This window comes from Dendrobates tinctorius, unplaced genomic scaffold (genome assembly GCF_039654945.1).
Source record: "Dendrobates tinctorius isolate UK_male_01 unplaced genomic scaffold, ASM3965494v1 ptg000070l, whole genome shotgun sequence".
NCBI classification, from domain to species: domain Eukaryota; kingdom Metazoa; phylum Chordata; class Amphibia; order Anura; family Dendrobatidae; genus Dendrobates; species Dendrobates tinctorius.
In genome coordinates, this window is record NW_027361738.1 from 9,826,162 (window position 1) to 9,851,554 (window position 25,393).

The 25,393-nt window shown below is 38.2% G+C and overlaps 3 protein-coding genes across 3 annotated transcripts; all 3 read left to right on the plus strand.

Moving 5' to 3' along the window:
• Nucleotides 1-311: 311 nt before the first annotated feature.
• Nucleotides 312-3,743, plus strand: HOXA11 (homeobox A11). The gene is made up of 2 exons (XM_073582270.1): nucleotides 312-985; nucleotides 2,693-3,743. The coding sequence occupies exons 1-2, from the start codon at nucleotides 373-375 to the stop codon at nucleotides 2,923-2,925; spliced, it is 846 nt and encodes a 281-aa protein (XP_073438371.1). The 5' UTR covers nucleotides 312-372; the 3' UTR covers nucleotides 2,926-3,743.
• A 6,689-nt stretch (nucleotides 3,744-10,432) lies between these two features.
• On the plus strand, nucleotides 10,433-13,257 carry HOXA10 (homeobox A10). Its single transcript, XM_073582271.1, has 2 exons — nucleotides 10,433-11,252; nucleotides 12,213-13,257. The coding sequence occupies exons 1-2, from the start codon at nucleotides 10,433-10,435 to the stop codon at nucleotides 12,485-12,487; spliced, it is 1,095 nt and encodes a 364-aa protein (XP_073438372.1). The 3' UTR covers nucleotides 12,488-13,257.
• A 4,485-nt stretch (nucleotides 13,258-17,742) lies between these two features.
• HOXA9 (homeobox A9) lies at nucleotides 17,743-22,359 on the plus strand. Its single transcript, XM_073582272.1, has 2 exons — nucleotides 17,743-18,382; nucleotides 21,193-22,359. The coding sequence occupies exons 1-2, from the start codon at nucleotides 17,833-17,835 to the stop codon at nucleotides 21,429-21,431; spliced, it is 789 nt and encodes a 262-aa protein (XP_073438373.1). The 5' UTR covers nucleotides 17,743-17,832; the 3' UTR covers nucleotides 21,432-22,359.
• The last annotated feature ends 3,034 nt before the right edge of the window (nucleotides 22,360-25,393 follow it).

Here is a 25,393-nt window from a genome sequence, read left to right on the forward strand (position 1 = left end):
CAGTGCTCCCTCAGCCTCAGTGCTCCCTCAGCCTCAGTGCTCCCTCAGTCTCAGTGTTCCCCCGGCATGGCTGTGGAGGAGCAGATGTGTAGAAAGCCTGAGTTCCACTGCACATTACATGCCTCTATGAAGCTCGAGCAAGTGACGATCTGTTGCTTCCCTTGAGATGGCTACAAAGAAAAGGGCCCATAGTCTCAGCTTGTCAATTTCCCCATGTGATCACATGACCAGCACCTCCCTGCTTAAGGATGGGGATAGATCTCCACGTCAGCTTACGTCTTCAAATTTCTACTTCACGGATCTGCTTCAAAGAGGCAGCTGCATTAGAGAACCATGTTAAGCTCGGCTAATGCGGACAGCCCGAGGTAGCTAATGATGGATTTTGATGAGCGTGTTCCCTGCTCCTCTAACATGTACTTGCCAAGTTGCACTTACTACGTCTCGGGTGCTGATTTCTCCAGCCTTCCTTCCTTTCTACCCCAGACCCCATCTTCTCGTCCAATGCCCTACTCCTACTCCTCCAACCTCGCCCAGGTGCAGCCGGTGAGAGAGGTTACCTTCAGGGAGTACGCCATTGACACCTCGTCTAAGTGGCACCCCAGGAGCAATCTGCCCCACTGCTACTCAGCTGATGACATGATGCACAGGGACTGCGCGGGCACCGCCGCCATGGGGAACAGCTCCAACGTCTACCACCCCAATGCCAACCTGCCCTCCAATTTCTACAGCACTGTGGGCAGGAATGGGGTGCTGCCGCAAGCCTTTGATCAGTTCTTTGAGACAGCCTATGGCAGCCCGGACAGCAGCAGCCAGCAACCCTCGGATTATTCTGTGGACAAACACTGCGACAAAATGCCCTCTGCGACAACTTCAAGTTCGGAGCCCTGCAGGGAGGCAGAAGAGAAGGAGAGGAGGACGGAGAGCAGCAGCAGCAGCCACAGCAGCTCATCTTCCGGCAACACTGAGGACAAAGCCAATGTGTCCAGTACGTATGAGAGCAGCAGCGCCTGCCCTGCCTGTCGCACCGCCTGCCCTGCCTGTCGCACCGCCTGCCCTGCCTGTCGCACCGCCTGCCCTGCCTGTCGCACCGCCTGCCCTGCCTGTCGCACCGCCTGCATCTAGCGCTGCGCTGTTAAACTTTTATATGCTGTTTTATAAGCGTATAAGCTTTATGGAGGCCTTTAGATTTCCCTCAACAAAACTTTCTTATAAAAGGCAAGATCACGTGTTTAGCACTGAAATTGGCCGTGAAACAGCAGCGACCAATAGATGCCTTAAGACAATCCTTCCCCCCTTTTTTTCCCCTTTTAAAAACTCTGAGGTCGGTTTGTTAGAGAGTATAGTGAGTAAAGAATGTGCTCCAATAAAACGATAGAGTAACCCGGCATGGCTTCATCTCATGGCCTGCCAGCAGGAATTCCCTGCCACAATGGGAGCGAATGTAGACACACAGGTGTCGCTGGGACGTGCGCTAAACAATGTGCGACGGGCATCAGGCACCTAATGCAGGGGCCAAATACCAGCCGGCAACATGGCACTGAGCTCATGGAGCTCGGCTTGGAATCTGTGGACCTAAGTATGGCGGTGGGTGCTGTACTCAGCTGAAGGGGGAACACATAGGTCATTCCCTCCATTGTACTATGGGTAGTTTTCCAAATATATTTGCAATGTTGCTTTTGTATTTGTTTTTTTTTTCTTGTTCATGTTTCCAATTATTAAGAAAAAAAATGTGTAGCTGAATATTGTAATATGTATCAATGGTCTACAACAACACTTGTAATTACTTGAAATATCTATCTACTATCTATCTATCTATCTATCTATGTATCTATCTATCTATGCACCTATTCTGTACAATTAGAATATATATCACTTATATACACACATATAATATCACTTTGTAGCGAAAATCTTTTTATCTATTTGTGCACATTTAGAAAAAAAATATACATATTTATGCAATACATTTATATACACACGTGTAATATAATTTTATATATGAATTCCAACTCTCTTATCTATCTATCTATCTATCTATCTATCTATCTATCTATCTATGATCTATCTATCAATCTATCTATAGATCTATCTCTCTATGTTATTGTCTACAGTTAAATAAATATATATACCGCTCAAAGAAATAAGGGGAACACAAACAGCCTGTTGCAAATGGAATAGTGTTCCCTTTTTTTTTTAGCAGTATATATATATATATATATATATACACACAGTATAATGTTCATATATGAACTCGCCCCTCTCTCTCATCTACCTGTCTATCTATCTATTAAACTATGTATCTATCATCTATCTATCTATCTATCTATCTATCTATCTATCTATCTATCTATCTATAAAAAAAGAAAACTGAAGGCAGCACCAGCAAACAATGCAGCAATACGGATGCCAAACATTCCAGGCATAGACAAATCCTCCAAATAATAATAACAAATGGACTGCTTTTCCCTAAATAGTGTGCTGCCTTAATTTTTTCTAATCATCTATCTATTTTATCTATTGAACATCATGCACACTCCAGACAATTTTGCCGCATGGACAATCAGTACCTTGCAGGTTTTTTTGCCTGCAGCACTAGGTATCCTCAGCCCTCGGGCTTCAGTCCTGCTGTAAATGACTCTATTTGATGGGCTGATGCATCTGTAACAATGCAGTTTTTATTTTTGCTCCACAGGTGGCCAACGTACCCGTAAAAAGAGGTGTCCTTATACCAAATATCAAATTAGGGAACTGGAAAGGGAATTTTTCTTCAGTGTCTATATAAACAAAGAAAAGAGGCTACAGTTATCACGAATGCTCAATTTAACCGACCGACAAGTCAAGATCTGGTTTCAGAATAGGAGGATGAAAGAGAAAAAAATTAACAGGGACCGACTCCAATATTACTCTGCCAACCCTCTGCTATGAGAGTCCCAGTACTGAGAGTCCCAGCATTGCCCGGATCTATGGCGGTGGGTCTGTGGATTTCTGTCAGAACTCTAGGAAGTGGAAGCCTTCCTTCTGCAGTGGAATGCCTCTTGTATCCGGCGAGGATAAGAGTTGTAGTACTGACTCCATTTCCTGTGCTTGGATGCAGCAGGCATAAGAAAAATAAAGACACAAGCATTTCTATGCGTTAATGCAACAGGACAAAGGGCATTGCAAGTAACATTAGGTACGGATTTAAAGGACCAATTTGATTAAACGGTTCGGTTATGATGTCCTAATACCTTTGGATGATCTACAAGTCTTCTATTTGTTTAGCAGTCTTCTTCATATATAAAACTGCGCCCATACAGCTCCGGATACTTTCACACTTGCATTAAACAACATGAAAATTGGGGGGAAAAAATAAATATAAAGTCACTTGTATTTATGTAGTTTAATTTCCAAGCGTCCTGCTGTCTCGCTTGTTCTTCTCCTTATCGATCAGTTTACATATGTGGTCTATGAGACATGCACTTTGATTGCTAATATCAATCCCTGCCTGTGACTGTCCTGTGCAAAGCCACAGATACAAATCAGGCATCTCCTATCTATAGTAATGAACCTGTTTAAATGAGCAGCCAAGACAATGCTGAAACCACCACGGAGAGGAAATAATCAATAACCTGCATAGTATCTCTTATCCCTCTTCATACCAAATACAGTCAGCTGAATTATTTTACTCTGAATTGATGTGACCAGGCAATAGTTTATGTCAGATGAAATCTCATTTAAATATATAAATATATATAAGACCTAAAAAGAACCAAAGTTATTAAAAGTGATTATATTTGAAATGATATATGAGTTTATGGGACATGATAAACTATTTGTACTTTATCCGTTTGAATGTATGCTTCATATGTTTTACTAAAAAAAAAAGTTGTAAATAAATGTCATTTGGTATTTGGTTGAGAGAAGCCTTTTTACACATCTGTTCTTGTGATTTTTACATTTTGCTACAGATTACTTGTTTAATGTTGGTTTTGTCACTCCTTCAGCATTTATGAAGTTTACTGGGGGAAAGGAGGGGGGGGGGTGAATGAAAATCTTTGGCACAGAGGTCCCTATATGTCACTGTTTCTTCACAGATGAATATTTTATATGTCTGTAGCGTTTGTCCGATGCAGATCTTAGTGGGTTGCATGTTCACAACAAGAGAGCGCACAAGTCAAATAAATCTGGTTGAATTGTTTCATTTGTGTTGACTTTTTTTTTTTTTCTTCTGAGATTTCAAATTGCACCTGCAATGCATGATTGATCTGCTGCAGATAAAGTACAGTATTAGAATTTTCTCATCCTCATTAGATTTCCCCTGTAAATGCAGCTGATTGTGCAGCCTCAGCAAGAAGAAGGTCACTGATTGAGAACTATTGATTGGGAGATGAATCCCTTGTCTCATCCATGATGCTTGTGGTGACATGATCCATTATAGGGGTCTTGTTTGGGTAATGCAAGTTTTAAAACTATATACCTCGTGTATTACCTGAATGACTTGGATTCATCTGGTTACTAGCTGCTATGATGCTATTTATGACAGCTAATGGGCAGCAAACAAGGAATTGTATTCTTTTTTATTATTATTACTTTCATATTATATTGGATTTCCCTCTTTATTCCTTACTTTCTAGTAGCTTTTTGGCTTTGAACTTCTCTGGAGCTATTGTTGGACATCACACATAACCTTGGGAGGAATGTCTAGCATTCTGTGGTCTCCCTATTGTTTACAGAATTCTTTAGTGTTTATATTTTACTAAAAGAGAAATGTCAAACATTGCCCACCATGACGCATACCTCTATGTGTACAGCATTTAGTGTTTTATTTTATTATTTTGTATGGGAGATTTGAGGAGGGCTACAAACATCAACATCATTCTAAAATAAGAAGTACAAAAAAATAGATAGCAAGAAGAATGTCAATGAGACGTTTACAGGATATTTCCTTTTTGGGTTAAATATTAACTAGCTTCTCTTACAAATGCTCCAGACCCTAGAGGCCTGCAGTATATCCTCCAGTCTTTGGTCTGACCCAATAAAAGAACATGCTCACTGTTGCTAAGGTAATTTGGTAATAAAACGTGTCTGTGATTTGTGATTTGCATATTTGGAATGCGAGGCTGTAAACTAAGCACAGGATAAGCAGCCATTTCTCTGAATTCAGTAATATCAGTACTATCCAACAGTTGCTTCAATGGACGTTGTACATGCCTTTATTAGAAAAAAAAAAAAGCAAACATTCTGCAAGGCAGTGAGTGGCCACCAGATGGCGCTGCGCCGATCAATGTCAAAGCCGCTGTGCTGAGGAAAGCCAATACTAAGGTACTGGCCTTTTGTTCTTTGCTTATCAAGCAAGGAGACTCTTTAGTGACTTTTGTTTTTGTGTCTTTAGAAGAAAAGTCTGCCAGTCACTAGTTAATTAAAACAAGTTGCTTGTTTGGGAAATGCAGACAAAATTCCACATTCTGAAAAATATAATTATTGTGATGGTTGGGGAAGATGTGGTGAGTAAAGGGGTGGGCATTGTATTCACAAGAAGCTTAATGAAGACATGTATATATATATATATATATATATATATATATATATATATATATATATATATACCTAGATAGATAGATAGATAGATAGATAACAAAATATCTATGTCTATCTATCTAGTATTTTAGATTCAAATATGATATTGTATATATATGGATAGATAGATAAATACATAGAAAATTAGATGATATATAGATAAAGAGATGATATATAAATAAATATATAGATAGATAGATATATAGATAGATAGATAGATAAATATATGAATAAACTTATGTAGGTTCATAGATAGATTTCCCAAATTCTGCAATGCAGATGAACATGAAAAAGGTAGAAGATTGTGCAAGTTGTACAAAAGTAAATGTATGCTGGAGTATACCATCTATTTACTGGTTTGCAAAGCAGGTGAAATGAGATATAATAGATAAATAAGAAAAATATATATTTAGACTAGAATAAAAGATAACCTGTTGAGTTGGTAGCTATATAAATAACTAAATATCTGGGTGAACATCCCACTTTAAATTGTTCACATTGCCAATAAACTGTAAGCACAAATGATTTATTTCACAATGCTTTAACATCACATTTATATATCAGCAGGTTTGGGAAGCAATCCTACATCATCAGCATTTGGCCCAAGCTTTAAATAGTTAATAAAACTTGCCTGAATTTCTCATGTTTACTTTCTAAATAATTTCCAGTAATGTTACAGTGATGTCATGGGTGATGCCTCCTCGCATAGTTCACGCCATTCACTGTTATGACAATCTCCTAGTGATTACAAGTCTTGATAACATTCTGGACTGCAGGAAACACACAGTTTAGCATTAAGTATTTCTTTAAACTTGATCCAAAAGAATGTATAAATATTGTAAAAGAGCCAATAACTACATGACCAGTATTCTCTCAAACGCTATGAAATATTAAAAACAAAAGCAGTAGGATAATTAATGGCAAATATTAAACAGCAATATGTGTGCTGATAACATTTTAACTGCCCTCCAAGGGACATTGTATTACCTTGCTATACACTGGATATGTAACTATAAACATTATAAGTTATCACCTTAAATTGATGCATACTTATCTTTGGAGTGTATAGTATTTATTTCTACAACCTCACAGCTGCATGGTATAATGGTATACACTGTGGGGCCTTTACTCCAATCTCCAAGTCCTTGTATTCCATATCAGTGTAGTTTAGAGAATGAATTCAGAAAGTTTCATCCTGTCCCCACTAAAATATATTTCATTTTACTTGATATTTATGCAATTAAAATTGCTAAAAAAAAATATAGTATAATATTTCCATTGACTAGCATTTGCAAATGATGGAGACACACGTGCATCCTTTACAACTCATCAATAATACATACATCATTGAATTATTTAATCATCATAGAAGCATTCCAGGCATGAAACGTGGACTAATACATGCTCAATACTATTATATCTACTATTATCTATCTATGTATTTCTAATTATCTATCTATATCTAATTATCTATCTATTTATCTATCATCTATCGAATTATCTATTTATCTATCTATCATCTATCTATTTATATATATCTCTCTCTACCTATCTATCTAATCATCTTTCTAATTATCTATCTATCTATCTATCTATTATCTATCTATCTATTTATCTATGTATTATCTATCTATCTATTGTCTATCTATCTATTGTCTATCTATCTACCTAACTACTCACCTAATTATCTATCTCTCTATTTTTTCTCCTTGCCGATAGATGGAAAAATAGCTGGATAGATACTTTCTGATGTAGTTGTTTTGTGTCAGTAGTGATATTGTTTTTCTGTAGTGTGGTATGGATTGGGATATTTGTCTTTGTAGGAGGTATTTGTCACTAAACTTGGCACCACAGAGCCCTATATCTGATTCTAAGCACCACCTTGGATCCGGTCCAGAGGAAAATAAAAGTATTTGGCAACCGCACACATTCCTGACAGTTTACAGTTGTCAAATAAGAAAATTAGAACAAAGGCAACTTACAGGCCAGGAAACCTATCACATAAACTTTGACATATGTATAGTTCTAGTGATGTTATATATTTGTGTGTGTTTGTGTGTGTGTGTGTGGGTGGGTGTGTGTGTATAAATATATATATATATATATATATATATATATATATATATATATTACTGTTCATTAATATATATTAATTTATGCAACAAGAAATGTATATACACACATATTCATAGTATATCAGACGCATGTCTGTGTAGTTGCATTTCATGCTGCATTGCTTATAGCTTGCATTGTGTTGTATTCATTCTCTTTAGGGCATTTCTTTTTTTTAATTTTGACAGTCGAATTGTTTTGCATCCTTGGCGCTGTCTAGGCAGAGTTGCTCCCCTACAGTCCATTCTGCCCTATTATGAGCACCAGGCTTCTCTCCTGCTCCTGTTAGGGGAAAATCTCCATTCACATCAGACCGATTTACTCTTGAAAGGAGATTTCAGTCGGTATTTAAAAAGTAGTTTGGCACAAAGCAGCTTTTTTTCTCTCCTTTAATCTCCGAACTGACCATTTATCCTTTATAGTTAAGATTTAAATGTGTTGTATTAGTCTTCCTTGACTGAGCTTGATGATACTTCGTTTACTATTTGCCTGGCTTTTGTTGGTGATTAAAGTAAAGAATGGATCCCGCACAGCATTCGGCTATTAAACTTCATGAACTAGACGTGTGCCTGGCTATAAAAGGCATCCACATCTCTGTGTATAAACACGAGTGCACTCATCCAATCTCCCATACCCACGATAGATCATATTCCATCATACTAACACACAAGTCATGAATGTAATAATTGTGTCAAGCAGCTGCCCATCCACACAACAACACAACCCACCGGTCAGGAGACTTACTATTGAACATGGCCATTGAGACAGCATGTGACAAAGCTTCTTGGTGGGTCCTTCTCATCAAATAATCTTTTTTTTTTTTTTTTTTTTCAATTGGGCACAGTTGTATTTTTTTTTTAAAGAAAAAGCTATAAGAAAAATATTGAAATATGTAGCTGACATGCATCTTCAGGTCGACTGATGGTGCTATTCCACTATTATAACTTAATGTAAAAAGTAATTATTTGTTTCTTTAAATTAACAATTGTCATTACTTCATTTCTCATTTAGTTTCTCCACAACAGCACTAACATATATCCGTGGTGTGATATCCCAGGATACTATGAATTACTACATAAATAAATGTCCACATAGCTAAAAGGTTGTACCTGAATAATCTGCAACTATTTAGTACTTTTGGGATTATTGTCCCATATTTTGAACCATCTCTACAGCTGCTAAGGTTATATTGCTGCTGTTGTTGTGGTTGGTATCAATCCTTTCACATAAAGACTTGTAATTGTTATTTTTGTGCTATATCTTGTTGCACTGTCTATTGTTTTTTTTTTTTAATACAAAATACAGATTATGTTAGTGGTGCTGATCTATGAATTCCATGTTTTCTAGCAATGCTGAGTGTGCATTGAAGAAGGCTGTATGCCTGTATAATAGGTGGATTCATTGCCATTATAGAAAAAGATTTTACAAGGAGAAGTAAAGTGTTTTACTAGGGTGCAATAGGGAGGAGAGGCTTCTAGTATGCAGTGAGCGTCCAGCAGTGCACAGACCTTGGAGAGGGCCCCTAGGCTTCCCATTCTTACAGAAACATCTGAACTCTGCTCCTTTCATATGCCCTTCCCAGAAGAAAGCCACAAGTGGAGGCTAATAAAAATGTAGCCCAGAGTTTAAGAAGCAGATATGTGCCTTGTGCTTGTAGAAGCAGCCTGGGTCTTGCTCTAGTGTTGTCTACACAACGTCTGAAAGCCAAGGGTAAGTGCTCTGGGGATGGCTAAAATGCTGCACTGATTTACATACTAAATCAACTAATAAACCTTCTGATTCCTCTGACTTTTCACACCACATCCGATCCCACCGGTGCGGTTTGCAGAAAGTCATATTTTATCGAATCATCTCAATGTTTCCTTCCAGCCTTATAAATAAATGGGACACAACATAGGACTTATTAACAAAATATCACCACAGACCTGTAAACACTATTCACACGAGTAGTTTTCATCTGCTCAATAACGCAAGGATGTTAGGACACCAGAACAAACAGGTCGTATAGATACCGCCACACGATATACATTGTATGCAACACACATACACAAAGTCCCAACCAATGCTCGCAGCTTCTAACACACAACTTTTTTTTGTAAAAGTAGAGTTCAAGCAATGTATTTCAGTAGGGCGATATATCGATGAGTTGCTGATTTATTTAAGTATGTGATGCGATATTATGTTTTGCTGTGGTATTAATGATTTTAACAAATCAGTTATTTTATTTCTCGTTTTTTTTTCTCATCCTAAATTTTGATCAGGATTTGCTTTTCCCATAATATAACACATCACATCTTTATATTCTGAAGGCTCCTTCCATGGCACAAATCACATCCTAGATTTATATCATGAAAATATTTTGTTTCATAAAAAGACAGTGAATAAATAATGATAGAAAAACGACTAACCCATATAATATAATGTCATCTAGCACCTAAAACTTAAACACTGCGAATGGATTTAAAAAAGAAGGCTGGTGGGGGAAAAAAAAAGTTTATGTACATTATTAATTTAAGGAAATCATCTTGTATGTTGGTGCAAAGGTGCAAATTGTTTAAACACTTCATAGGGAAACTGCTATTAATATCTTACTATATATATATATATATATATATATATATATTGAGGTCGAGCTTAGATGAACCTTTGCATACGAAAGTGCTCTGGGAGGGGTTGATGGCTGGGCCTGAGCTGTCATTGGCTGCATGCATTTGCAGTGGTGCAGGGCTATCTCTAATCATATTCAGCATGTTTTGCACAAGAAATGTCAGCCAGAAAGGAATATCTGCTCTCTTCGCCAAATTACCCCACAACAATGTCATGCTCGGAGAACCCGACTGCGAACTCCTTCCTGGTGGACTCCTTAATCAGTGCTGGCAGAGGAACAGAAGCTGGGGGCTACTACCAAAGCACCGGGGTCTACCTGCCCCAGACTTCCGAGGTGTCTTATGGGCTGCAGAGCTGTGGACTTTTTCCCGTTTTGAGCAAACGAAATGAAGGTGTCCCTCCCCCCAGTAGTCACCCAGTCCCCACATCTCAAGGCTATGCTCCAGGGATGGATGTGTGGCTAGAAGCCTCCAGGTCCTGCAGAGTGGAGCAATCTGAGAGCCAAGCTGCTGCCACCTCTTGCTCCTTCACCCAGAACATTAAGGAGGAGAATTCCTATTGCCTCTATGACTCGGACAAATGTACTAAGGCTTCTTCTCCGACTGACTTGTCCACTTTTCAAAGGGTTAACTCTGAGAGTAGCCCCGCTCATAATAGCAGCTCTGTTCCAGTGCCAGGGTACTTCCGCCTCTCCCAGGCTTATGGCTCATCCAAGGGGTACAGCGCCGCGCACATTGCTGCTCCCCAATTCGCTCCACAGCCACAGGTTCGGTTTGAGCGGCCTTTATCCTTGTCATCAATGTCCGCAGAGCATGGCAGGAAAGACAGCGAGGAGTCGCCCCCGGCCACCCTGCCCAGCGCCGCCGCCCAGCACCGAGCAGACCCCGAGGAGGCGCACACGTCTTCATCCGGGGCCGAGGACTCCTCTCCGGCTCCTTCTGACTGCAGCAAACACTCCCCAGAGAAAGACCCCGGAGGTGAGCGCCCACTCACACTCACCCTGCAATCACACCACAAAGAGCAGGGGCACTGCACCCACATCACAGGGGAAGCTCCTCTTTATTATCAGCCTTTGAACTATTTAATAATTGGGCGTGAGCCTGTCATAAACATCATGTCCATTCTCAACTTTACACCACATGCTGCACCTCTGGGCTTTGTCCTGGAGGAAGCAGGAAGCCCCTCTAAAATCACACCATTTACAGGGCCCATTACAGGCGCCAGAACCTACAAAATATGACAGTGGATATCCCAGGTTACATGTGTGATAGCCAAATGTGTGGAGGTGACTGCTGCTCACAACAATGCCTATGGCCTGGGGTCTGTATTCTAGCAGGGAGACCACTACTACACTGTGCACCCAACTATCAGGGTCGCAAATTATGGAATTATGGATAAGTGAGGGGCAAATTATTATTAAGAAGAGAGAGATGATGCATAGAAAGTTATATTTAAAGTATAAAAGAAATGAGAGATAGATAGATAGGTAGATAGATAGATATATAGATAAATGATTGATTGATTGATTGATAGATACAGTAGATAGATAGCTAGATAGATAGATAAATAGATAAATACATGATAGATTGATGTATAAATAGATAAGTGTTAGATAGAGAGAGATAGATATGTAGATAGATAGATAGATAGATAGATAGATAGATAGATAGATTAAAACCTATTAAGACAAACTAGTATAAGTACCTGTAGTATCAAACAAAACGATTAATTATACTGGATTTGCAAATGCTGTTACCTATACTAATTACATGGTATTAGCAACATGAAATGCAATATTGAAATCCCCTATAATAACATAGAAAAACTATACATGTAAATGTAATAAATAAATAGATAACAACAAAAAAAATAAGATAAGGAAATAACAATTATAAGCTTGAAAATATATATATTCATTTTATTTTTTGTTGGTTCAGGGAACTCGAAAGGTGACAATGGTGCCAACTGGTTAACAGCTAAGAGCGGCCGAAAGAAGAGATGTCCTTACACCAAGCACCAGACCCTGGAGCTGGAGAAGGAGTTTCTGTTCAACATGTACCTGACTCGAGAGCGTCGCCTAGAGATCAGCCGCAGCGTGCACCTCTCAGACAGGCAGGTCAAGATCTGGTTCCAGAACCGCAGGATGAAACTCAAGAAAATGAACCGGGAAAACCGAATTCGGGAGCTCACAGCCAACTTCAACTTCTCTTGATGAGCTCCTTCACAGAGAGCCAGTACTTTCCTTCTTCCACAGTCACCCATATGGATTGCCAGAGCTGTACATTATGACCAGTATGTCCATCATCCACCCAGCCTTCTGGGTTAAAGCCATACTTGCACACGTCTTAAGAGCTTTTTTTATTATAATAATTATTGTTATTTTTTTATTTTGTTTTTATTTTTTTGTTAGACTGAGATTTTATTATTTTTTTTTTGTTATGTCGGTTCCTCATTTCTAAGTTGTATATTTACAGTCTTGTTCCTCCCTTTGTCTTGCATCCGGCATTGCATTTTATGTTGTTCAAGGAAAAAGGTGGATGAGGCACTAAAACACCGGTTTTCACATTTTATTGGGTAGAATGAAATGTTCCTTATTTCTCCAGGAAGAAGGAACTGTTTAATTCCTCAATAAGGTCATAAAGACACATGAGGGCACTTGCAGGACTCCAATGATTCTTGAATGTAGTCTTGTCTGTGTAGAGAGAGGTTACTGTTAGTAACACCAGAAAAGCACATGGTCCATTATTAGTAGGTTCTCCTTCCTTGTGTACTGTCAGATACACAATAGAAGTCTTGAAAAGGGGGAGCTTCTCATTCCTCGGATATACTGTGAATTTACATGCTTTAAGTAAGTAGAGAAGATGAACTTTATAAATTCAAATATGTGTATATGTTTATTATTATTAAAGGCCAATGTTTCTTCTTGATCCATGGACACATGACCATTATTAACCAGAACATATTGCTGCTGTGTGCGATCAGGCCATGTTGTTATATGTTTTCAATGAAGAATCAAAATAAAAGAAAATGAATCCTTGGTAATTTTCTTCTTCTAATTCTGTGGCTGTTTACATTTTATTTTATCCTCTCCAGAACTTTTACAACAGCAGAAGTTGCCTAACACCACCCCCCCCCCCCCAACAATCCCCTACAATTACTATAGGAATCCATTTAAATATTACCTAGACAGTCGTAATTTGTCTGAGCCATATAGCAATGGTGCTGGAAGCTTTGTCGGCTTTTGTTCACTTTTATGACTTGATAGTATATCTGGATTGTTGCAGAGTAGAGCAGAGCTTTCAGTGCAGCCAGGAGCAGCTCAGACAGAGGAAGCAGCCAGCACAGGAGGACATGGGATTGGGGTTTATGTGACCTGAAAAGCAAGAAGTTATTTCTCTTCCATCCGGAATAACAGAGCATTGGACCAATGTGACATTGAGGAAAGACCCCAAGGTGAGGCCAAGCGCAATCTGTGCGCAATGCGTATTGTTTGGCGCATGGAGACTTGTGTGCCCCCTATGCACTATATAGCAAGTCATTGCACTGTAATACTTGATTAGCACAGACACTCATTCGCATACACATACATCTATTTTCCTAGTTTCATCCCATGTTCTATTATTTCCAATTGTGGTCTCAATAACAGGATTTTATTCATTTTATGATTTTTTTTTGCATTGTTAATAATCTAATATTGCAGTGTGCAGGGCTGAGTGACTGCACGGTCTGACTCTTGCGCCAATTTTTCCAGGGTGACTGTGATTTCTTCTTTATAGCGGACCCTCTTCTAGAAGCTTGGAGGTCGCCAATCATAAGATTTTAGAACACAACTGGAGTGTGATTTAGGTAGTTTCATGTTGTTGGGGCTCCACCTTTCTCTCGACAACAAGGAACTGCCTTAGTCACATCAGTGCAAATCGTCCCCCCATGTCATATGGACCCTAGGAATAAAATGCAGTATGGAACATGGAACTCGGATGCGATTTGGAACATAAGACTGGAACATAAGACTGGAACATAAGAGCAACCATGTGATATGTGCAATCAGATTAATAATAATATGTGGCATGAATTATAGGATGGATCGGATTATTGTGTGATATATGCTGTTGGATTTCTGCATGGGATTCATCCCAAAGGAACACAGAGCTCCAACATTATATAGACATGTAACATTCATCTGCAGAGGGAACATATTACACACAGTGTATGACAGAGCATGGTCTGCCATTGTAGGAGTCTCTGATCATCATGCGCATCAGAAGGTTTGTGATGGATGATTTTAATGGTGGTGTAGGTGTATTATGTGTGCACAGTTATTACACATAGCACGGTGGTTGTGCTACTCGTTAGAACACTACACGAACACTAGCAATTTTATATGAGGTGGCATACATGTTATAAATAGAGATTTATTGCAAGTGGCCTCATAATACTTAGGATAAACATTATTAGGGTTTACAAAGGGGAGAAATGCTGGCGAGGCGGCTCCTATAATGGTTTCCTGCACACAAGGCCTAGGTTACGATCATTATTACAATCAGCCCATAGTCTCACATTCCTGAGAGCCGCCCCACTAACAGCAGCAGCAGCCTGGGAGAAAGAAGCACACCAGACTAGACTGGGGGCCATCAGCTGCCTTACTGCAGGGCTATTCCCAAACATCCCCCACACACAGCCCCAGCTTTATGGTCTACCACAGGTTGCAGCTAACAGGAAATTGGCAAAAAGGAAACGTGACTGATCTTCCATTCAAATTGAGCTCAAAATATACACAATTTGCTATATGTTATATGTCTGTTAATAATTTACTATATATATATAATTTGCAATAGAGATATTTGTCGTTAGAGGAAATGAAAACGAGCTGAAAGCCTAATACTTATTAGATGTCAGAATAGTAAGAAAAGCTGAATAGTACATTTCTGTGCATGTGTGTGCATCATAAATATATATATATAAACACACACACACATCTAGATATCTCTCTCTCTCTCTCTCTATATATATATATATATACACTGCATACATACAAAAAATGAGGCAGCACACCTAAAGTAGTGAAAATGTAAGGATTCTTTATTCACCAACACACCACGAAGGTCTCAGCTCTCTGTATGGAGCCTTTCTCAATCAGATGTGCTGCCTCCTTTTTTGGATTTTTATATCCGGATACCAAGCGTTACCAGCTTCGTGGGGGAGCACCCATTTAGGCATTGCTGCTGGGTTTTTTTCTGGAGTATACAAGTATATATACATATAAATACATATGTCCATTCGTGTGTGTTTATATAAATATATATATATATATATCTCAGAAATTCATAGTTTAGTTAATAATAATAATAATAATAATAATAATATCTGCCCAATAAACCTAATTTCTATTCTCAGTCAAAAAATGTCTACGTTCCATTATTACGGTCATATAGTGCAGTACGGATATCTATCTATCTATCTATCTATCTATTATCTATCTATCTATCTCACAATTGATAATGTACATGGTTTAGAAATGTACCTTTCATGTGAAATACAGATAATTTATATACAATAAAAAAGTGAAGTTATGAAAAAATATTAGTTATAATTATTTAATATTTGTGTTACTTTTTGAGTACGTTACTGAATCCACCTGTCTATGTCATAGTTTCAATGATCTCACTAAACAGATCTTTTAACCCCTAGATGCCCACTGATATTTTTCTTTTTCTTTTATAATTACACTAATCATAGTTTTTGAAGTAAATATTTATTTCTGTATATATATATATATATATATAATTTGACTTTTACCTTCATAGAGGATCAAAATGCGTGAGAGAGTATTATCAACAGTCTCAGATGGATACTACCTTCGGGGCATATTTTTGTTTCGGGAAGTATAATTACTGGTTGTGGACAGTGGAGAAGATTTGTGCTTTATGGAAGTATTATATTTATTTTCTGCAAAATGTATAATGTTTGGATGACAGGATAGTCACATAATAATAGTGCACACGAATGTAAAAAAAATCTATCTATCTAGTATTTTATTTTAAAATATGATATTGAATGTCTATGGATATATAAATAAATAGATGATAGATAGATACTAGATAATAGATAGATAGATAGATAGATGACAGATAAATAGATGCTAGATATATAATTATTATTTATTTATGTATTTACTTATAAAGCACCATTAATTCTATGGTGCTGTACATGATAAGAGGGGTTATATACAAAGTAAATCGATAGCTAGAGATAGAGATAGATAAGATATAATGGTGGACTCATAACAATGGACTTGATCTGATTCTTGTGCTGCTCATCTGCAGCAATGTAACCATCCGCCATTACCACTCTCTCATTATTTCTCCTCTCTTTATTTCCCCCCTGCACTCTCACTGTACCTGATGCTGGTCACATTATGAATCTATGAACCTTATCACATTTCTACAGCCTGTAATAAAGGTTGCATGCATGTAAAACAATTGTTCTCACGAATCCACGCCCTACTTTTCCTTCCTCAGTCAGTTCTCTCCCTTCACTCGTGGTTTGTTTTATTAACGTTCCTTTATGGCTCCGGATCAGCCTGTAAATCTTTCCCACCCGGTTCCTCACAAACACTAAAGTTGTGGTCGGGTCTAGCCGCAAATCTACTGGAGGAATAAACAACGATATAATAATAATCATCATCATCATCATCATCATCATCATCATCATCATCATCATCATCATCATCATCACTGCGGATATTCCTTTGTCTTCACCTGTCTGCCTGGTAGTGAACCTCCCTCAATGATTACTATTACTCTCAGTAATATTTAGATGATGCTATCAGTGCAGACAGCGCTGGAAGTGTCCAGTAATTGGCCCTTCTCGGCATGGAGGGTGTGTGAGCACACGGGGGGTCACCTGCAGATGCTGCCTGCTGGGGGGCTACAGCTCTCTGGCTAGTAATGGCGGGGCTGGCCGCGTTCTGTCGGGGGCTGCAGGCTCAGGCCCTGCTTGGGTGTGGAGCAGCCCGGTGCAGACTCGGTTCTGCGGCCCGGTGGATCTCCAGCACTTTCCTGCCCTTTTCCTAATCTCCACAGTAAACTGTGACAGCCGGAGAGGCGCATGAATCCCACTAGTGCGCATAGAGAGAGAGTGGCCGGGCCGCTCACTGTAGGTCTGTGGGTCCAGGAGAGAGCGCCTCCATCCTACTGGGTGATTAATAATGATGTAAAGTAGTCCCTGCTCAATGGTAGGAAGAAGGAGGCCATTTGGCCCTGTTAGTCTGACTTGGCCACAATTAGAGGGGACAGTATTGTATAACTCCAGTCTCCTTTTGCATAAAACCATACGGCTTTGCTATAAAGATGATGCCTGGCAAACAGTGAGCCATTAATAGCCTGCGGACTGATTTATTCCTTATTGTTCTGCTGCTCGGTCACGTGGGCCCGGCAGCCAATAGGAGGGCAGTCCCTGCCTGCAACTTATTAGGTGACTGTACTTCTTTGTGGGACCAAGTTGTTACATGAAATCTGCAGTTTGATAATTTCGGCAGCTCCTGCGCTCCTCAGAGCGATGACGGCGTCCGGGACTCTGAGCAATTACTATGTGGACTCGTTCCTGCTCCATGAGGGCGAGGAGCTGCTGCAGTCCAGGTTTGCTCCTGGCTCCTTGGCTCAGCCCCCCAGGCAGGCAGCGGCGGCGGCGGCAGTGCTGGGGTCTGAGCCCCCCGAGTACACCCCATGCAGCTTCCAATCTAAGTCGCCCATGTTTAGCAGCCCCTGGAACCCCGTGCACCCCCCTCAGCCCGCCGGCAGTGTCTCCGGGGTGTACCACCCCTATGTGCACCACCAGGCTCCCCTGGCAGCCGCAGATGGCAGCAGGTACCTGCGCTCCTGGCTGGAGCCCATGGCCGGATCGCTGTCGTTCCCAGGCTTATCCTCCAGCAGGCACTACGCTATTAAGCCTGAGCCCCTGTCAGGCCGGAGGGGGGACTGCACCACGTACGATGCTCTGTCCCTGTCTGACTACGCCTGTGGCTCTCCTGCTGACAGAGAGAAGCAAAGTCACGACGCTGCCAACACTGGAGAGACCCTCACCAACGGGGAGAAACCCATTGACCCAAGTAAGTCTCCTGCTGCCACCATGGATGAGAGCAAGGAAGGAGAAGGAGAGTGACGATGCTGTGGTGGAGGAGAGGGACACTCATCAGGCCTCTCAGCTTAGATCAACACCAATGGGAAGAAAGTTGGTGCCCTGGCATGGAAGCTGAGCCATTGATGCTGGCAGAGCAATGGCGGCTCACAATGCCTGGACATGGAGCCATGCTCACCATGGAGGGGATACAGCAGAGCTTTCACAGCTCTGTGGGCGTGGGCTAGTGGATAATGGGAGAAATGCAATATTCCATGGCAAGTCGGTGGGCAGCAACTAAGGGGGGATTTAAAGTAATTTATTTTATAGATGAATGGATCCTGGTTTGTTATATCTAAGGAATATTTATACTATTTCATGTTTCATAGTAGTCTAGGAATATGGTTGGACATGGCAGTAGTATGGCTAGTAAATGGTCCTGGAATTAATCTATGTAATGTATAGATCCATGGTAGATATATAATACCTTACAGAATATATGGTTTAACGCATTCAGAGAAATGGTGTGCTCGTGCACTATACATATAGTGTGTAGGGAATGTATAGTATAGTCTGTGTACTCATACCTGAGGCATATATCATATAGGTTATTTCTAACCATTGATTCATTAATGCAGAACTCATATGTTCCATTGACATGGCATGCATTCATATGGTATTTAATATACTGATGCATGTTCTAGCCTTTACAGGACACAGGTGTTGAATAGTATTTTGAAAATGGTTTGCAGCCTTCTTATTGAATTTCTGAGTATGTATCATGTTGGACATAAAAAAAATTAATTTACGTGCAGGGGCATAGAGCATGCATTATAGTAATCTGTGCATTAATACATATGGAAATATTACACAGCATTGGCAACAGTCTCTGTGCTAATGTATAGGGCAAATGTGGCTCAGAGTATTGATAGTAGTCTGTGCATAAATGCATTTTCCTGGTCATTGATAGTTGTCTATGCATTTTCCCCTGGTTATTGATAGTTGTCTATGCATTTTCCTGGTCATTGATAGTTGTCTATGCATTTTCCTGGTCATTGATAGTTGTCTACGCATTTTCTTGGGCAGTGATAGTTGTCTATGTATTTTCCTGGTCTTTGATAGTTGTCTATGTATTTTCCTGGTCATTGATAATTGTCTATGCATTTACCTGGTCATTGATAGTTGTCTATGAATTTTCCTGGTCTTTGATAGTTGTCTATGTATTTTCCTGGTCAATGATAGTTGTCTATGTATTTTCCAGGTCATTGATAGTTGTCTATGCATTTTCCCCTGGTTATTGATAGTTGTCTATGCATTTTCCTGGTCATTGATAGTTGTCTATGCATTTTCCTGGTCATTGATAGTTGTCTACGCATTTTCTTGGGCAGTGATAGTTGTCTATGTATTTTCCTGGTCTTTGATAGTTGTCTATGTATTTTCCTGGTCATTTATAATTGTCTATGCATTTACCTGGTCATTGATAGTTGTCTATGAATTTTCCTGGTCTTTGATAGTTGTCTATGTATTTTCCTGGTCAATGATAGTTGTCTATGTATTTTCCAGGTCATTGATAGTTGTCTATGCATTTTCCTGGTCATTGATAGTTGTCTATGCATTTTCTTGGGCAGTGATAGTGTATTTTCCTGGTCATTGATAGTTGTCTATGCATTTTCCTGGTCATTGATAGTTGTCCATGCATTTTCTTGGGCAGTGATAGTGTATTTTCCTGGTCATTGATAGTTGTCTATGTATTTTCCTGGTCTTTGATAGTTGTCTATGTATTTTCCTGGTCATTTATAATTGTCTATGCATTTACCTGGTCATTGATAGTTGTCTATGAATTTTCCTGGTCTTTGATAGTTGTCTATGTATTTTCCTGGTCAATGATAGTTGTCTATGTATTTTCCAGGTCATTGATAGTTGTCTATGCATTTTCCTGGTCATTGATAGTTGTCTATGCATTTTCTTGGGCAGTGATAGTGTATTTTCCTGGTCATTGATAGTTGTCTATGCATTTTCCTGGTCATTGATAGTTGTCCATGCATTTTCTTGGGCAGTGATAGTGTATTTTCCTGGTCATTGATAGTTGTCTATGTATTTTCCTGGTCTTTGATAGTTGTCTATGTATTTTCCTGGTCATTTATAATTGTCTATGCATTTACCTGGTCATTGATAGTTGTCTATGAATTTTCCTGGTCTTTGATAGTTGTCTATGTATTTTCCTGGTCAATGATAGTTGTCTATGTATTTTCCAGGTCATTGATAGTTGTCTATGCATTTTCCTGGTCATTGATAGTTGTCTATGCATTTTCTTGGGCAGTGATAGTGTATTTTCCTGGTCATTGATAGTTGTCTATGCATTTTCCTGGTCATTGATAGTTGTCTATGCATTTTCTTGGGCAGTGATAGTGTATTTTCCTGGTCATTGATAGTTGTCTATGCATTTTCCTGGTCATTGATAGTTGTCCATGCATTTTCTTGGGCAGTGATAGCTGTCTATTTATTTTCTTGGGCAGTGATACATGTCTGTGTATAAATGCATTTTATAGGGCATTGATAGAAATGTAGTTGTCCATGCATGGGGCAGATATTGTTTAGGACATTTATCAGTTTTGATGTATGGTTTTAATAGTTGTGTATCTATCAATTCTTTACAGAGGACATTTATATTTTAACATACATGTTGATGCATGTGGCATATATTGTTTAGGACATGGAGGCGACATTTTATTGATGCATAGAGGATGTAAAATAACATCCTTTAAAAAAGTATTTTTTAAAAAATATGTCCTTTCTTTCTAGACAATCCAGCTGCTAACTGGCTTCATGCAAGATCCACCAGGAAAAAAAGATGTCCCTATACCAAGCATCAAACACTGGAACTTGAGAAGGAGTTTTTATTTAACATGTATCTTACCAGGGACAGGAGGTATGAGGTGGCCAGACTGCTCAACCTCACGGAGAGACAAGTGAAAATTTGGTTCCAAAACAGAAGAATGAAAATGAAAAAAATTAACAAGGATCGATCAAAGGACGATTGAATCCTGTAAAATGGAGCCACAAACAATATGATGCTACTGTATTGAGGCCTCATGTGGTTCTCCCTCCTGTATGTCATGCTAACAAATCAAGTACCACCACAGCCTTGGTTACCCAGAGCTATCCAAGAGGTACTTCATTTCTTAAATTATTTTATGAACAACACAAAGGGGCATTAGGGGTGGGCTGGGATCCAAGTAATCTACCTGCTCTGCTCTACAAGTAAACTACCTTACCATTGTGCACAACTATATACTGACTGTACAGGCTAGATCTACAGATGTAGGGTTTATCCTAATTGTTGTTATTTTATGATGTGTTCTCTGGGCAGCGGAGCCTCTGCTGCTATACTTGAATCATGTGTTTTATTTTAGTTGTGACCTGATTTATGTGTTTGGATGTCATACAAAACTAGGACTACACGGAACTCAGGTTGTATTATTCTAATGCTAGGTCTGTAGCACCAGCCTGCAATGTTATCATACCCCCTACATCCAGTCCACTCACCTCCAATTGATTTTAGACAGAATCAACCTCAGTTATTGGCAATCACAGTATCCAACAATCTTCAATGAATTGCAGAGATGTATATATGGCTTATAGTGTGCAAGGAAATATGCAGGAGGTGGGAGAATGATGGGGGGGTCTGAAATATTTTGAACCCCTGGAGATTTTTTTTCCGCGATCTACATATATGTGGATTAATATATATATCTATATGGTGAGTGAAGGTTTTACTACCTATGGCTTGTGCTATGTTCGTGTTCACTGTATTGAAGTAAAATTTATTAAGAATAATAAATTATACACAGGAAATTAAAAAAAAAGAAATACATTGGGTATATTTCTATCTCTAAACATTATAATTTATGCAGAACCTAACATATATTTGAAATAGTTACCTCATGACCTGATGACCAAATTGTTGTGTTGAAATTTATATTTATCTTTTTTTTTTTCGTTGTTTTTTTTTAAATAAAAATATTTTTGTTAGTTGTGATTTGGCATTTTTATGTCCCTGGTAAAAAAAAAGAAGAAAAGAGATTAACATTGTCACTGTTTATATTTTTCACCATTTGAAATTTACACATAAATCTGTATCTATTATTATGTCTGCTAATGGGGATAGATAGATAGATAGATAGATAGATAGATAGATAGATAGATAGATAGATAGACACAGAGACACGCATATTGGGTGGATAGGTTGTGTTATTAATGGTTTTCACGTGATTAAATGTAAGCCTTACTAGTCTTAAGTTGATGGACAAAATAAACATTTATTTTCGGCATTGAATTCTGACATACCAGCATACCTTCCACGTTCTCTATATTTTTCTCAGAAACTTAAGGTTATTCTTCTAATTTTTTATGTATTAATTACTTCTTATTTTTTATCTATTTAAAATATAGATTGAGTTTTCACATGGGTTAACAAAATAAACCTCGACACATACACACACATGCACCACACACGCACACACACACACACACACACACACACACAGGTGCACAAACTCACACACATGCACAAACACACACAAATACACACACGAACAAATATACACATCACATACACACAAACACACATAGATGCACAAACACACACATATGCACTCACATACATACCCCACACAAACACATGCACATACATGCACCACACACGCATACACATACCACACACAAACACATGCACAAATACACACCACACACACATATACACACCACATACACACATATACTCAACACATGCACAAACACACACACACATACATATACACACCACGCGCACACACACACACACACACATACACATACAAATACATACACATTTTTATTTGTATTTATTTATTTTTTCATTCACTTAAACTCTTGTAACAATATAAAAGGTTGATTTTTGCTCCTTTGGTGCTCAAATATTGAGCATTAAATTTCAGCCTAAACATTAGTTTTATAGCATTTTTACACTCAGAAATTTCATAGTTTGAAAGCAAAGATGGTAAAACAAGTCAAATCAAGAAACAAGTCCAGACAGAGGGAGAGGATGTCGTTTAGGAAAACTCTGGGCCATATAGTGCAATAAAAGAAAATGACTGCTGTAACCATTTATGGAGTGTAAACCGCTCCAGGCTCCTCAGCAAAACCTGGAGGACATGCCCAGACTACAGGTCTGACTGTCTCACATATATCTGTATATATATGTATGGGTATATATACATAACTATAATATATATATATATATATATAGTCGATGCAGCATCTGTTTCTATATCGCTGCGAGAAAAAAAATGTAATTAACTCTTTGTAAAAATGAGAGAAGCAGAAGAAATAATTGCAGGCTTTCCGGAGAGCGGCTGCTGGGACGCCCTCTGTTGTTTCAGACAGAAAGGAACTTCAAAGAATGGTCACAAAACGTGTGTAATATATGGCTGGTCTGCAAACTGTCTGGAATTCGCCTCCTAATGACTTTATAGCTGTCCAGCCGCAATTAAGATTTTCTACAGAAGCCTTTTCATTTGTTTTGTCTGGCGGATTGAGATAATGCGAAGAGCGGAAATAACTGTCTTTCATTGTTCTGTAACTCTCAAAATTCTAGCTTTGTGCAAGTTCTTCTTGCAAAATAGCCTTAATACAACGACCTAAAGTAGCAGCTCCATTTTAACAGACCCTAGTTGGTTAATGTTCAAAATACATGCACATATTATATGTCACCAGCAGATGGCAGCATAACTCCACGTAACGAATAGATTTTTGTGCCTGGTCTGCCATTTATTCTTCTTGGGTGAGGGGGCGGTGAATATTTATATTTTTCTTTTTTTTTTTTTTCCTTCACATTAAATCAGTGTGAGAAAATTTTAGTAACTACTTTTGTTTCAATGGATTTTGCACATTTTAGTGTTTAAGTTATATCACTGTGTTTTATAGTTTTACAGAGCACATTTTAAAGAAGGAAGACTCCAAATATATATATTTGTATGCCATGTTAATAGTGGTAACATTCTATCTATCTATTTATCTATCTATCTATCATTTATCTATCTATCAGCTATCTATTTATCTATCTATCTATTTATCTATCTATTATCACTATATCTATCTATCTATCATCTATTTATCTGTCTATTTATCTATCTATTTATCTATCTATTATCACTATATCTATCTATTTATCTATCATCTATCTATTTATCTATCTATTTATCTATCTATCTATTTCATAATCCACAGCCTTGCTTTAAACAGTTCATTTTCTTATGTAGCTGCTGAAAGTTATGTCAATTGACACAATTATGAGAACAAAATATAAATATTTAATTAGACACTGTCATTTTTATTATATTGCTTGATGTTGGGTTTTTTTTCCTCTTATAAATACATTTATATTATTCTCATATTTCATTATTATATTTTTTTTATTTCTAACATATATTTGCTTTTTTTTAAATCTTCCTTACATAAGAGTAAGAAAATTTGCAGTTTTACATATTAAGTAAAAAAAATATATATATCTCAACTTAGAAGTAAACTAATGAACTAACTATGGATGTTTTGAAATATTATATATAGTACAACGTGGACAAAGAAAAAAAAAAAGAGAGAGAGAGAAAGAGGAAGAGAGGCCCCCACCTATTATTTATGCGATCATATTTCTTTGCACATTTCTTGGGCCTCCACGAGGTGTCTACAGGGTGAAGCTTGCACCCACGTTATTATTTGTATTTATCTCACAATTAAATTATTTGTAAATATATTAAAATATAAACGTATAATATATTTACAAATATGTATATATTAGAATATAGTTATATATATATACTGCTAAAAAAAATAAAAGGAACACAATAACATAGGATGTGGTATTTTAGTGCTCCCTTTATTTTTTTTAGCAATATATATATATATATATATATATATATATATATATAGTGTTTTGTTATTTTTTTATGAGTTTAAAAAAGAGCAG

Coding starts and splice junctions, on each gene's coding strand:
- HOXA10 (XM_073582271.1), top strand. CDS start 10,433: ATGTCAGCCAGAAAGGAATATCTGCTCTCTTCGCCAAATTACCCCACA. Junction 11,253..12,212: donor CCCAGAGAAAGACCCCGGAG/GTGAGCGCCCAC, acceptor TTGTTGGTTCAG/GGAACTCGAAAGGTGACAAT.
- HOXA9 (XM_073582272.1), top strand. CDS start 17,833: ATGACGGCGTCCGGGACTCTGAGCAATTACTATGTGGACTCGTTCCTG. Junction 18,383..21,192: donor GGAGAAACCCATTGACCCAA/GTAAGTCTCCTG, acceptor CTTTCTTTCTAG/ACAATCCAGCTGCTAACTGG.
- HOXA11 (XM_073582270.1), top strand. CDS start 373: ATGATGGATTTTGATGAGCGTGTTCCCTGCTCCTCTAACATGTACTTG. Junction 986..2,692: donor GGACAAAGCCAATGTGTCCA/GTACGTATGAGA, acceptor TTTGCTCCACAG/GTGGCCAACGTACCCGTAAA.